The 15,795-nt window shown below is 41.1% G+C and overlaps 1 protein-coding gene across 1 annotated transcript in view; it reads left to right on the forward strand.

Annotated features, from left to right (window-relative positions):
- plpp4 (phospholipid phosphatase 4) overlaps nt 1-15,795 on the forward strand; it is a 60,514-nt gene that overhangs the window by 18,104 nt on the left and 26,615 nt on the right. The window contains exon 2 of the mRNA XM_023327885.1: nt 13,532-13,640. Coding sequence (XP_023183653.1) covers nt 13,532-13,640 — 109 coding nt within the window. The remainder of the gene's footprint in view (nt 1-13,531; nt 13,641-15,795) is intronic.

Consider the following 15,795-nt stretch of genomic DNA (forward strand, 5'->3'; position numbering starts at 1 on the left):
CAAAACCAGTCACTTGTTCTGTCAGCCCTGATTGATTCGGGTTGTGAGAGAAATTTACTCGATTCTAGTCTAGTACAACAGATGGACATAGAGACTTTACCGTTACAAACCCCTTTAAGAGTCTCTGCGTTGGACGGCCAAGCGCTGCATCAGATTACCCATCAAACAGTTCCAGTAAATCTGCTCATTTCAGGAAATCACCATGAGATGGTAACCTTTTTTGTTTTTCCGACCGACAGCGCTCCTGTCATTCTGGGCTTTGAGTGGTTAGAGCAACATAATCCGCATGTCGACTGGGCTGAACGACAAATTGTGTCATGGTCAATTAACTGTTACTCGTCTTGTCTCCGCTCCGCAGCCCCGCCAGGCCCGTCACCGGCAGTCCAACATGAGGCGGAACCACCAGACCTCGCTACGGTTCCGGTTGAGTATCATGATTTAGCTGCCGTGTTTAGCAAATCTAAAGCACTATCTCTTCCTCCGCATCGTCCTTATGATTGTGCAATCGATTTACTTCCCGGAGCTCCTCTGCCTAATAGTCGATTATATAACATCTCCAAGGTGGAGAGAGAGACTATGGAGAAATATATAAAAGATTCCCTCGCCGCTGGTGTTATTCGCACATCCTCCTCGCCGTTGGGAGCGGGTTTTTTCTTCGTGGCTAAAAAGGATGGCTCCCTCAGACCATGTATTGATTATCGTGGCTTAAATCAGATAACGGTAAAAAATAAGTATCCCCTGCCCCTTCTCTCCTCCGCTTTTGAACCGGTTCAGGAAGCGGCCATGTTTTCTAAACTCGACCTACGGAATGCATATCATCTCCTCCGCATTCGGGACGGAGATGAATGGAAAACGGCGTTTAAGACGCCTCTGGGCCACTTTGAGTATTTGGTCATGCCTTTCGGGTTAACTAATGCACCCGCCTGTTTTCAAGCTCTGATAAATGATGTTCTAAGAGATTTCTTGAATGTTTTTGTTTTTGTCTATCTTGACGATATCCTGATCTATTCTAAGACTCTCCCTGAACATCGTCAACATGTCCGACTCGTCCTGCAGCGACTCCTGGAGAATAGACTGTTTGTCAAAGCCGAGAAGTGCGAGTTTCATCAATCTTCTGTGTCGTTCCTGGGATTTGTGCTCGAGGGGGGACAGGTGAGACCATCGGAGGATAAGGTAAAGGCGGTTTTGGACTGGCCGGTGCCAGAGACCCGGAGACAACTTCAGAGATTTCTGGGTTTCGCAAATTTTTACCGTCGTTTCATAAGAAATTACAGTCAGATCGCACTTCCCTTAACCGCCCTGACTTCAGTCAAAGTGGTTTTTTCCTGGACACCAGAGGCTGAGGTTGCCTTCAACAAGTTAAAATCTCTGTTTGCTAACGCACCTATACTCATTCAACCTGACCCAGCTAAACAGTTTGTTGTAGAGGTGGACGCCTCTGACTCCGGGGTAGGCGCCGTCCTATCACAGTTCTCTGACATGGACCATAAGACCCACCCATGCGCCTTTTTCTCTCGTAGATTGACACCTGCCGAGAGGAACTACGACGTGGGGGATCGGGAGCTGCTCGCTGTTAAGCTGGCCCTCGAGGAATGGAGGCATTGGCTGGAGGGAGCTTCGCATCCAGTCTTAGTCTGGACCGACCACAGAAACCTCTCGTACCTCAAGTCTGCGAAAAGGCTCAACCCTCGGCAGAAACGGTGGTCTTTATTTTTCTCACGGTTTAACCTTACCATTTCCTTTCGCCCCGGTTCCAAGAACACTAAACCCGACGCTTTGTCCAGATTGTATTCTCCCGATGATTCTGACAGACATCCGGTCCCCATTCTCCCTCCCAGCTGTTCAGTAGCGTCTGTCACCTGGGAGATCGAAGATTTGATCAAACAAGCTCTAGTAACCGAACCTGATCCGGGAACTGGTCCTCCGGGCAAGGTGTATGTGCCCACATCCGTCCGGTCCAGGTTAATCAAGTGGTTACACACCGCTAGGTTCTCAGCTCATCCCGGGGTGAGTAGAACTATTGCACTCATTTCTCGACACTTCTGGTGGCCGTCCAGCTACAAAGACATTAAGGAGTTCGTGCTCGCCTGTCCAGTATGTGCTCGAAATAAACCGTCCCATAGACTTCCGCCTGGACTGCTGCAACCCCTTTCTATCCCAGGTCGACCCTGGTCTCATGTTGCACTGGATTTTGTGACTGGACTCCCTGCTTCTGGGGGCATGACCACTATCCTCACGGTGGTTGACCGGTTTTCTAAAGCCTGTCATTTGGTCCCCCTAAAGAAACTGCCTTCTGCTTTTCTGACCGCGCAACTTCTGGTTAAGCATGTTTTCCGGCTCCACGGCATCCCTGCGGAAGTTGTGTCTGACCGAGGACCGCAGTTCACGGCACAGGTTTGGAAACATTTTTGTGCGGCCCTCGGGGCCGATGTGTGCTTATCCTCTGGTTATCACCCACAGTCTAATGGTCAGACGGAGCGCATGAACCAGGAGTTGGAGTCCGTCCTGAGATGTTTCACCTCTACCAACCCTGCTGACTGGAGCCGGTTCATTCCGTGGGTAGAATATGCACATAACTCCCACATCTCCTCTGCCACGGGCTTGTCTCCCTTTGAAATCTCTTTAGGCTATCAGCCACCGTTGTTTCCGTCGGAGGAGAGGGCCATAGCGGTCTCTTCTGTACGGCGTCACATCTGCCGCTGTAGGACCGTCTGGAGAAACACTGTTGCCGCCCTCAACCGCACCAGGGAGCAGAACTGCCGGTTTGCGGATCGGAAGAGGAGGTCGGCGCCCGTCTACACTCCTGGACAGCAGGTTTGGTTGTCCACCAAAGACATAACTTTGAAGTCCATCTCCCGGAAACTGTCCCCTCGTTTCATTGGTCCTTTCGACATCGAGTCCGTTATTAGTCCCTCTGCAGTGCGTCTCCGTCTGCCGCCTTCACTTGCTGTTCATCCTACATTTCATGTGTCTCGGATTAAGCCTGTGTTGACCAGTCCCTTGTGCCCGCCACCGGATCCCCCTCCTCCCGCCCGTGATTTTGAAGGGGGCCCTGTCTATTCCGTCCGCCGTATTGTTGACTCCCGAAAGAGGGGCCGGGGCTGGCAATACCTGGTGGACTGGGAGGGTTATGGTCCGGAGGCTCGCCAGTGGGTTCCTGGCTCCTTCATTGTGGACCCTTCCCTCATTTCGGACTACCGTTCCTCTCTCCCTTCGGGGTCTGGTGGACCGCCTAGTGGCGGTCGTTGAGGGGGAGGTACTGTTGTGGATCTCCGGAGGACTGGAGGAGGTTCCTGCGGCCTTCTCCACCAGGGGGCGTTCAGGAACTTCGTGGTGGGCGTGGTCGGCGGATCCTGCCGGCACACCTGCTGCCACTTACCTTGTTGGGAGGAGTATTTCAGGAGGACATCGTCAACACTCTTGTGCCAGAGTGTTAGCTCGTAAATGGTAGATCCAGTTTTATTGCTGACCTCAGACCACCTGCTCTAGTCTAATATTCTGCTCTTGTGGCCTCGCCTCAGGTTTTCGTTGCCGCGGAGCTGCCGGCATCCTGTCCGTCCGGATTCCCTGTGGCCGGAGGAATCATCGAGACCACACAACCTGATCCTCCTTGTTTCCCGAAGAGCTTGTCTCACCTGTCCGCCCTCCAACGCCGCCGTCGCCCGTCCTCTCTGCTCCAACCCCTGATCCACCGTGCTGCCTATCCCTCTCAGCTCCGCTTTATCCACCAGCAAGTAAGGCCTCGAACCGCTGCACTTCCGTTTCCCTCCCGGCATTCTGTTCTCACTTCTGTGTTCCTCTTCAGGAAGACCATTGGTCCGGTTCCGCCCTCCCGAGTGTCCCATCCTGGACGTCTTTCACATTTTACACCGTGTTTATAATAAACCACTGATCTTACCTTGGTCTCTCTAGTGTGTTCTGCGCATGTGGGTTAATCAAGTAAACCAAAACATGACAATTAAAAACACAAAAACTTCATTTTCAACATTTTCTCACCATTACAGTCACAGATTAGCAGAAATGTGAAAAGCACAACAAATCTACTGGTTCATTTTAGGAGAGAAGATTAAATTTAAAAACAAAAAAAATGATTCTGAGTTTTCCAAAAAGTGTTTCTAAAATCATTTTATTCATTCATGTAGACCTGCTACCAGTAACCACAGATCAATGTTTGTTTTAGTTCCTAATTATTCTAATAAGTTGAAACCAACCAGTGTAGTGAGTGAGTGTGTGTGTGTGTGTGTGTGTGTGTGTGTGTGTGTGTGTGTGTGTGTGTGTATTTAGTAGTTTGGTGTGGCAGACAGAAGGGCTCATTCACAGCTCCATTCCTACAGTCGCTGCCACTGATCTTTAAACGCGTTTATTTCAGTGGTTGAATAAAATCACCTTCTTGCTCTGCAGCCTGTTTCCTCTGGTTTGCCAGCTGTCTGCTCTTTTCTCTGCACAAAAGTAAAGCAGCTGTAAATGTAATTGTGTTAGTTTCCTTTAATCCAATAGGAAGCTCTTTGGTGTATTGCTTACAGCTTGATTGAAACTTCTGATCTTAAAAAGTGCAATTATCCCCCAGCTCCTGTTAAATCAGCAGCACATATTGGCTGGCGTTAGTCTTCCAGACAGCAGCGCTGAGCTCGGGTCCACTAATGGTGACATAAAGAAGCATAATTAAATCTTGATCATCTCCTTGGTTTGTCAGTCAGATCCACTCTCCCTTCACTGTGACCCACCTCCCTCCGCAGTAATCCGTCTGCATGGTGTTTTATTAAACCATTCATACCCTGAAGTCTTCATTCTAATCCAGCCATGCCTGAGGAGCTGACATCTGATTCTGCTGGAAAAGCAGACGCAGGTTTGAATTTCTGCTTGTGGGGAGAGAGAAACTGAAACTGAAGCTAAATCTGAGCTGCTGTGTTTTGATTCTGCCTGTGGAGAGTTGAGTGTAAAGTTGTGGGAGTTTAACAAACGGTGGCATGTCTGATGCAACTGTTATCAAAAACATCTGAGTTTCAGTCTCAGCTTGCAGATGATGAAAATCCAAAATTCATAATGTTTTTTACAGAAATGCCAGCATACTGAAAATTATGTACTGTACTAATAATGCAGTCAATTATTTGTCATGGCAACTGCATCAATTCACCATACAGACAATCATCCTGTGTTCAGGTGTTAAAAGAAATTCAGGTTTTTTCATGAAGTTCATCAGTATTGTTGGCTGTTCTGTCTCTGAATGTCCACAGAACCTTTGAAAGAACTTTGCTTCACAATCTTCTCAATATTTAGATCATTCCTCTTAGCTGTGCACCTTTTGGTACTAGGGTTTTTCCTTCCACTCAACTTCCCATTAACATGCTTGCTGCCACCATCAGCAATGACGCTCAGACTGAACTGTCAAAAGATGATCATGGCAGTAAAGTCATGGTACAGTTGTCCATAGTTGCCTAGTAGATAACTGTTATTGCAATGTGATTTTTTTTGCAATTTAACATTATAATTCTCTTGGTGTCTCTATTTTCATCAGATTTAAGCCATAATTATTGGAATTGATTAAATTCTTTAAATGCGTTACTCTCTGTGTAATGAATAAAGATAATATATGACCTTCACCTTCTGAATTAATTACAGTGAACCTCAGCCTTTTTGTGGTTCAGTATTCATGAATTGTTTTGTGGAGAAAATCTAAAATATTTGAAAGATAATGGAGCTTGTGAAGCTGAACTACGTAAGTGTGATGTTACTTGATTCTCTATTGGCTGGAATTTGCATAGCAGCTAATTCAGGAACGGCATTCATTTTGATGTCTGAATTATTACAAGTGTTTTCAGGAGAGTCTCAACTTTGACCTCCAGAAATACCCAGGGAACACTGTAAGTGGGAAAAAGATTCTAATGTACTGAGGAAAACCTGCATACCTGACAGAACAATCAGTTCTACCACATTTTAGGACAAGAATGGGAGGATTAATAATTAAGAGCTGAAATCATTTGTATTTTCACAGATTTGTAAAATGCACAAACTCTGGAATTCTGGAGTAACGAAAGTTGACTTCATTACTGATTAGGAAAATGAATAAACCACTGACTACTCAGAGGAGCTCCTGAGTATGTATCCTTCACAGCTCCTTAAATCAATGCTTTAAATTAATAGCAGAAATTATTTGGAACATGGTTGAAAACTCAAGGAATTCTGAGGAATTAATATGAATTTGCTCTTAATTTCTGAGCTTCTCTACATTTTGATGTTGCTTTTCTCTTTTAGTTGATGCTCTGCTTTTAATTCAGAGCATGAAAGCTGTTTTCTTTATGGCTCTCCACAGGATACTTCCCTGTGATGTGTATCATTAATTACTCAGAACCACAGAGGAAGAAGTGGAAAAGAGCATTTTTAAAACATATTCTAAAAATATCAATATTTTTCGGAGTCACTCCCACAATCTGTGCTATCCTCTATTTGATATTTCCAAGAGTTCAGCCCAGACAACTCGAGCTGCGTTCCAGCAGTGTGTTACTCATTTGGCAACTCCAGACCAGCCAATCTGCGTCCCATTACCCCTGAGAAATGACTTGGCCAGGAATGGGAAAGCCATGTAAGCTTCTTCTGCTCTGTCCCCTCACAGCATTCTTCATGTTTCCTAGAAACTCACTTTATTCTCAACAACAACAACCAACCCTTGAGTTGCATTAAACAGGACAATCCACTAGCTTCATTTCATAGCTTATGAAAGCAGAAAGGGGGTTTACCATTGCTAAATTACCCAGAAGACTCACAACAGTGTTCCCCACAGGGAAACACAACCTCTGCTCCTAATAGCTTCTAAATCTCAATAGCTTCCTGCTGTATGATTAAATACCTCCTGTAACATGCAGAGGCTGACATGCGGGTGTCACCAGACAGAGGAAGTCAGTAATAATTGCTTATCTCTGGCCAGAAAAGTCCTTTTGAGTTCTGTCCCAGGTCTGGCAGATGGTCAGACCTCCGTTACGGTCTCTTCTCCCCCGACACAACACACTCTTAGGAAGCCCAGCTGCCAAATGTGGACCCCTGACTGCACATATTCTATCAACTTTGACTGGACCAAATTCCCTGAATATCTCCTGAAAAAGGTAGATGATGACATCTCATAACTACAGGGCAATATCTGCTGGAGCAAAGAGAGAGCAGCTCAACATTTCCCGTTTGCAACACTGCAGAATACAAAAATCTGAACAAGTATTTTTAGTCTAGTTCCTAGTGCAAATATCTTAGTACATTTAAAATGAGACAAAACTAGCTGACTATGAACCTTTAAGCAAATAAATAATGTCTTAATATTGATGAAAATGTACCAGTTCTACTGACAGATTATTCCACCTAACAAGATGTTTCCTTTGTTATACGTGAAATAATCGTAATGAGAAGTAGTACTTTATTATATTGATATTAGGGAATTATTGACCTTTAGCATCATCATCAAGAAGCTATTGCACAGTCTAGCATTTGAGCTCCTGATGTTGCAGAAAAGCCTTTCCAGGTGGGAGGGAGGTAAACAGTTTGTGACAGTGGTGGTTTCGCTCCTCCATGATGCTGGTGGCTTCATGGATGCAGAGGGGAGTGGAAATGTCCTGCAGGCCTGGCAGAGAGCTGCTGAGGATCCGCTCAGCAGACCGCACAATCCTCTGGAGGCATCTGTGGTCAGAGGCATGACAGTTTCTATATCAGACTGTAACACAGCTGGTCAGGATGCTCTGAATGCTGCCAGCATGTTCAAGATGTTTCTGTGGGCCTGATCTAAACTGGGCTCTAGATTTATGAACAGTTTATAGAGTAAAATGTTAGTGGCTGTCAGAAGTCTGACTTTTTGCAGAAGGCCTTTATTGGGATGTTAGAATGAGCTGGAATAGTCTTTGAACCTGCAGATAATAATTGTTTAAATACAAAGTTTATGAACATGAAGTTATGCCTATACCAATTTGTTTCTTTAAATGCTTTATTGTCTGACTGCCTTCATAGAGTCTGCATGTCAGTTTTTCTTACCCTTTGTTCTGAATCTGCCTCCTATTCTAAAGCTTAAATCCTAAATTTAGCAACAAATATAGAAGGGCTTATTTTTCTCAGTAGCTATCAAATGCAATATGGCACATTTTCCATAATTCCTCAACACAGAAAGGGACAGACAGAAAAATCTAAGAAGTTCTGCCTTGTTATTTTCCTTGGTTCCTGAGCAACTTACAGATTGTTTTTAATGTTTTACCCATCATAATGTTTTCCCACCTAATTACCTGCAAAGTTCCAACATTTTATTGGAATCATATTTTTTGAAAACCTAGCAACCATAAATACAGATAAATTCAGGTTGTCTGTAATTTTAGTCATAAATGAGTTAACCCACTAATATTAAAATGATTAAAAAGCAGCTGTTCAAATTTCCCACCAACTCATCAGATCTCACTGACTGCACCACACAAATAAGAACCGTGGATTTTTAAGGCAATGCACTCAGATACCAAGATTATACTAATTCTAGAGGACATTATATTTTAATCACATTCAGTGATAAACGGTTCCGGGTATAGCAAGATGTAAATATATTGGAATCCAGTTGTGAACATTACAGTTTTCAGTTTTTGTGCAGCTTTTTTCTCATCCTTTGCATCGTCTCCATACACCTGGCAGCTTACGCTTGATTAGCAACATTCTGCTGAATCATTAATAAATTAGCTAAAAAGCAATGGTCCCAACACTAACCCCTGTGGTACACCATAGTAATCACTTAGTGCATGTTCTGTAGCATAACTCACTTCATCTCTCAGGAAATATATGACTTTCTCTTAAAAAAGTACAAATGTAAGTATTTTGTTTGTAGCATGGAATGGCTGATGATGTTGGAACATTTCCAGAGATCATTACAAGTAGACTAACAGAACCTTATGTATTCCAGGAAAAGCACATCTCTGTTTCACATAGAGTTAACACGAAGTTACCTCTATAGAGTTAACATGAAGTTAACTCTATGGCGACACGGTGGACTCAACGCGGCTGATTAGCCTGCCTTTGAGGGAAAGCCTTTTCTATTCTCCCTCTGATGGATTTTCACACTGCAGTAGCTTTTATCACGGCTCTGTTGTGTTCAGTTGTGCTCCCCTCTGGGTATACAGCTTAAGGTAACACTGGCTTTCACAGCTTTCTGTTTACACCACATAGAGGGACAAATTTAATAACAAATATATCATAAACAAAAGCCATAAAGCCCCCAGCGAGGATCTCTTCCATCTGTAAACTTTACATATTGTTGTTGCTCTGAATGGGTAAATTGCTGCTTCTAAAACACAGCCTGCTCCTCCCTATCTGTCTCTTTTTTAGGATGATTACAATTATTTCCCAGCAGGAAAATTTTACACACATGCTGTGTAACTTATTACTTCTACAGACTCCACTAATGGAACTGCAATCAACATTTTTCCCATTTTAATTATGCAAACAAAATAAATCTTCTGTTCTCCAACTGATGCATTACTGTCTGCCTTTCAGCCTCATTTCAGTAAAAACCCAGGTATTAACAAACACATTTTTAACTTTGGCATCTTAAAAGATGCTTTGGATTAATTTAAGCAACAGCACTTGGACCTCAGTCAAACTGAAAATCATCATTTCTGCAAAGGTTTGACTGGAATAAATAGACAAGGCTTTTAACAGCGACGTTGGCACTAATGTGACACATAATTCATAATATTGAAAGACTTTTAGACAAAAATGATTTTCATTTTTATTTTATTAGAGTGATCAGCCATGAAAAGGTGAAAATATTTTGTAAGGACTAAAAAAACAAAGATATTCAGTGTTATTTGTTCCTGTTTTATTTCTTTATGGATAAAACATACATATTTATTGTGCTTAATCACATTCATATAATGTCATTTTATATCTTACATGTAAAAATTAAATGTGACATCCATTCAAATCCAGTTCTACACTCTGAAAATGTGGTTTTGCAAAATCTCTATGCTATAAATCGTGAAACCCGAACATTTCAATGGAACCCGTAGAATGTCTTGTGAAGCTCATACATAATGCATTGGACTGAACTTAATTAGTGCTTCTCTAGTCAACGCTTTAACAATCAGAGTCTCATTTTTATTCACCCAGTAAATTGTCACAAATGCTTATCCATTCATTCTGACGTTGAACTCGCAACAGGCTAATTACCAGAAAACACAGCCGCCCGCTTCATAACAGACTTTAACCTCCACCGTCGACTCCTGGACAAACCTACCCTCTTCATGAACTTTGATGAAATGGGCTACTTTTTCTTTCATTTCACATTCTTACTATGTCTTGTGATTGTTGTTGCTCAACATGTATTTCTCCAAAAACTTTCAAAAGGGGAATATAATTTAAAACGAACATTCCTACAAGTGCCTACTTGAGTTTTTATGAAGTAACATAGTTTAACCCATGTTACCAATGTCAACATCAGTATACTGTTTAGAAGTATAAATATACAGGTCATGTGCCAAGAATATAGTGTAATAGCAGGTAAACACATGTGTTCACAGGTGCAATTAGTAATATTTGAAAGAAATGTGGAAAACCTTTTACATGTAATGTGTTCTTTTAAGTGGGTGTTGGACATAGACTTGGACTTGATAGTATCTTCTACATGTCAAATAATTCCAAACATTTCACATTTGAAAAGTTTTATCAGGCAACTACATGGGAAACAAAACAATATTTCAACATGTGAATAAACACTTTACATGGGATTAACTTTCAAATGTGGAAACTGTCACATGAGAAACATTTCACCACGTTTCACATGCAGAATGTGTAATAATATGTAACACATGGAGAAACCTTCTACATGTGAAATATTTTTCTGCATGTTTTGCACTTTTAAATACGCCCAGTTGTGTAAAATACAATTTTTGGATGACGTTGCTCTGTCTCTGCCGCTCCAATCACATAACACAAAATGGCACCAATGTACATTATAAATAAACTCGTACACTCCATGCAGTCCAACAACACCTATGTAAAAATGATCTGCCTGCTACTGATACCTTGGAGGAGTGTGTGTCTCAAACTAATTAGGATGTGGGCTGGATGTGAGATAAGCCTTCCAGGCTGACAGGTGGATCATTGCTGCATGTAATGACCTGAAAGCTAAGGTTGGGGTCTGAGCTGACTTTATCTGTCTGCGCTCCGTTTCCCTGCATTAGTCCCCAGGGACCAAAATAACTCTTTCAACCGCTGATGCCTGAACATGACAGTGATGACAGAAAAAAGTTGGATAATTTCATGAAGCATGCGGCGTGTCGTTAGCAGGATAGGATTTAATGCATGTCCTTCCAGAGAATGCAACACAGCTGAGCTGAATCAGAAACATAAGGCTTTGTAGCAACATCTTGACATGTAGCTATCAGCAAACCAACCAATAGTTTTTCCACAACCGGATGTGCAGAACTTTTCATATTTCCCGTCTCATGTCAAGCTGACTTCTCACAGCGAGAGCAGCTCTGCGATTGGGTGAAAAATACCAAGAGGAAAAACAAGAAATTCTATACAACAATCATTTTGGAGAGAACTAAAGGAGATTCATCCTATTTAGCCAATTGTTTGTTTTACACAAATAGATTTACTGACAGGAGAGCAACTGTTAATGGTGACGGACATGTTGAAGTTTGGGATAACTGGAGTCGATTCCCTCTTCCTGCTGAACTCACACAGTTTATCCTCACAGTGACCTGCACAGCTAGTCCTTAAGCTTGAGGCTGGAGTATTGTATAGTTTGGTTAATTTTTATGTACATAGTTTATTTATAAAATTAAAACTACTTTAATTTAACTAAACATTTAAGTTATTATGTATTTTAGACATTTTTTTGGTTTTTGGTATGGTAAACCACTTCTGAACATTTTTCTTTTGAAATTAATTTTACATATATTCTTCTTTCGTATATGAATTATTGAAAGTTATGATAAAAAACAAATTCAGTTTTAAAAATCAAAAGGCTGTGCTTTCAAACTATTTATCCCGTTTGGCTTTGTTTATAAATTGTAAATTTATTCAGTTATTGATTCCAGTTTCTCTTTGCTTAATATCACATTGAGTAACAATGAAGTTATTGAAAAGAAAAAAGTTACAGCTGCCTCCACTTTTTTTGAATTGTGCTCTTTGTGATGAAATATTGAAAGACATTTACAAAATGTTTGCTTTCAGCTTTGTTAAGGTTTTTGTAACTCGTAATGGTTGTATTAATTTCCATATCAGAAATCCGGAAATATTGTAAAATCTGTAAGAAAGAAACAAAGGAGAATGAAGGCACAACGTTTCTGCAAAGTGATTATAGGCAAGCAAGGTAATTTTATCTGCATAGCATACAACAAGGCAATTCAAAGTGCTTTACACGATTAGGAGGAAATAAAACAACAAACAATTTAAAAACATTACATTGTATTAGCAAGGAAAGGGAAAACATGACATGCTGAATGGTGGGCTACTCTTTATCAGGCTCCAGTGGTTATTAATCAAAGTCAGCTCTAAATGGGTATTTAGCCTTGATTTAAAGGAACTCAGTATTTCTGCATCTTTCTGGATGTTTGATCCATTTTAGTGAAACAGAAACTGAAAGCTGCATCTCCATGTTCGGTTCTGATTCTGGGTTTGCAGAATAGACCTGAGTGGTCCAGAGTGGTCTGCAGGTATTTTAAGCATTTTCAGCTTATATATTTTTAGTATGTGTGAAAAGTCAACAAAGTTTAACATCTCCTTGTCAAACTGTTGTCCACTGAGAAACACCTTGATGCTGATGTAACCAGGTAGTTCCATTTAAAAACTAGAAGAAACCACAAAATCTCCCCAAAGTTCAAGATCACACAGCAAGAGTAATTTGTTATAATTTTAGTTTATTTTAATTGATGTGTTTCAAAAAAGGAGGGCATCTTCTATAGTCAAAGGCTAGATTCTTAAAACATACCATAAATAATTGCCTTTTATTCATAAATGTTTGAACATTTTCTGACTTTTAAACTTGCCAAGAAACTACAAAGGAAATAAATTCACACATTCATCAACATGCTGTCTGATGTTTGCATTATTGAGGAAGAAAACTCATTAGATCACCATATTCAGCATATTCAAAGCCTTTTGTTTTTAAAGCCCTTGGAGTTGTCTTGGAGCTCTTTTTAAAGGAGAGGAGGGTATTGAACTGTTTTAGACGATAGTGACAAAAGACCTTGTTAAAATGACAAAGAACAAGGTTGTGTCAGACAGACCACCCAGAGGCCACGGAGGGACGGAGGGATGGAGAAAGCAGCAGAATACTAATTTGTTCTTTCACACCCAGTGTGGGAGAAGGCAGCAGGGGATATCAGGTAAAGTCCCGAGCTTTTTCTTGGATAGCACAAAAGTAAAAATTAAAATAAAATAAGACACCCTTTCTGTGTGGTACTGAATCCAACCAGAGCACAGATAATATCTGAAAGGTCTTTCTTTGTTTCAGAAGCTAAAAACCAAACAATTACATGGTAATAACTAAACTCTGCTGTGTTGTTGTTTGCAGGTTTACAGAGTTCTTGGAGCCCTTTGAGAGAGTTATCCAACCGGAGGAGCTTTGGCTCTACAGGAATCCTCTGGTTGAGTCGGACCACATTCCTAAAAGGGTTATGTTTGTAAGTACATTACACATCTCAAAAGAAATAGTAGTCTTTCTCTGAATATTTAGATATAACTATAATTGTTTTGATGATTGGATATTATTACACTCAGCATCTATTTATCATTGGTGCTCAGAGAGTGACTTTCATTTCAAGAGTTGATGTGTTTGTTTACCACATGCAGTCAGGGAACTATTCCCATGGCAGTGATCTTTCTTTTAATTGGTAATGAAAGTATTTTTACAGTTTTTAAACACCCAGATCAGGCCCAGCGGCTGGGATCTTCAGAGACACATAGAGACAATTACAAAGTCAGTCTTCTACCACCTGAAGAACAGGACAGACCGTCTGACATATCAATGTAAATACTCAAAATGGCAGCAGGTCAAATGCATGATGGTTCAAAGTTTCAATCTTTTATTCATTTTACAGATAAAGATGCAGTTGCATCTTCAAGTGTTTTGCTTTCCAGGATTTTCTTGTCTTTATCTCTGTCTCCTCTGTAGCCAGTGTTACTGCCCATGCTGAAGAAAATCATCCCCACATCATGACACTGCCACCGCCATGTTTCATGACTTGAATGGTGTGTTAAGAGACAGACAGACAGAACATTTATCCAGTAGTTCAAAAGTGCAATAAGAATTGTTGTGCACTGAGTTATTTTTCCAGAAACCAGCAGTTTGTAGGCCTAAAAGTTAGTATTTGATTCTGGGCAAGTTTGACCATTTTCATTCAAAGATTCTTCCACCTGAGCTGAAGATCTCTGCAGCTCCTCCAAAGGCGTCAGTGGCCTCCTGACTGCTGCTTTGATTAATGCTATAATTTATGAGGCTTATAAAAACCCATCCCAGAGTTTTACAAACAAGAGAGACTTCTAATTGTTACACCAGCTTCTTTGTGTGCTCAAGTCTAGTTTTCTGCAAACATTGTGGCATGAAATGTTTAGTTTTAGTCAGACACTCCATTTTTTCAGCTCCTGTGAAGGGACTGTCTGGTTGCACTGGATTTAAACTGATATTGTGCTAAACTAAACCCAACATAATTTAAAACTACCATCCAACTGCTAATTTATCTCACTTCATTGTGAACTGTTTGAATTTGAGGGACTGGCTCTTCGGTCCCTGAACTCCTCACTCATCACTCACATGACGTGTTTAAACTGCCGAGGAGTCGGTGACAGGAAGTCATTTCAAGCAGACATATGACAGCTTAGTATATAAAATATGTTCTACATTAAAAAAAGGATGCTTAGCAGTTAAAATCTAGTATTTGCATGTTTTTACCATGTTTGGAAGCGTTTCTGCCAGACCAACCAGTGTCACGTGAGTAAAGAGGTCAAAGCATAATTACAATCTGTTTGGTGGAGCTCAAAGTGACTAATTACCAGATAGACTTGATGGGTAATTTTGTAAGCATTTCAAAGTGCATTAGTCATTTATAGTTCTGGCAGCCAGTCAAGAAACATGAATGCCAAATTCTGCAAGCTGACAATTGATCTGGAGAGCTCAATGGGCCTCAACGCAAACGGTTTAACTCTGCTCTATTATTCTGTTTCCCTTTGAGCCTTAAAGGAATATTGACAGTTTTTATTAGCTGGGGTACCAATAAATCTTTGGGAAAGACATTTCTATCAATCGGGAATTGAAAGAAAGTCCCTTATCCCCCAGCTACGTGTCTTCTGGGAAAATGATCTGTTCTGTCAGACACTTTCTGGTACTTCCACTCTGACAGCAGCCCTGAAGGTCTGGAGAAGTTATCTAGCTGTTGCTACGAGTGCATGAATAAGATTTACATGATGCTACAGTACGGCTCACTGTGACCTTTATTAGAATGAATGTTGTAGAAGCCGGAGGGCAGCTCCAAGTGTCACTCCTGCATATTCCAAGTGTGAGAAGTGGCAGGAGGTTTTTTTGTTTAATCCCATAAATCTGGTATATATGCAACACTGCAGGAATATTTTAGCCACTATGTTGCTTTTAAACATTGTAAACAATTTGTGAATATAGAAATCCTAATATTTCTGCTAAACACATAATGATCTCTACCACTGGAAACCTCTGCATTACTAATGAGATTTCACAACAACTAGATAATTGCTGCTTCACTAATGGATTTATTAAACTTACATTTAGCTATAAGGTCACATGGTTTCAAATAAACACTGACTGTA

The sequence above is a fragment of the Xiphophorus maculatus genome, chromosome 22, assembly GCF_002775205.1.
Source record: "Xiphophorus maculatus strain JP 163 A chromosome 22, X_maculatus-5.0-male, whole genome shotgun sequence".
Classification (NCBI taxonomy): Eukaryota; Metazoa; Chordata; class Actinopteri; order Cyprinodontiformes; family Poeciliidae; genus Xiphophorus; species Xiphophorus maculatus.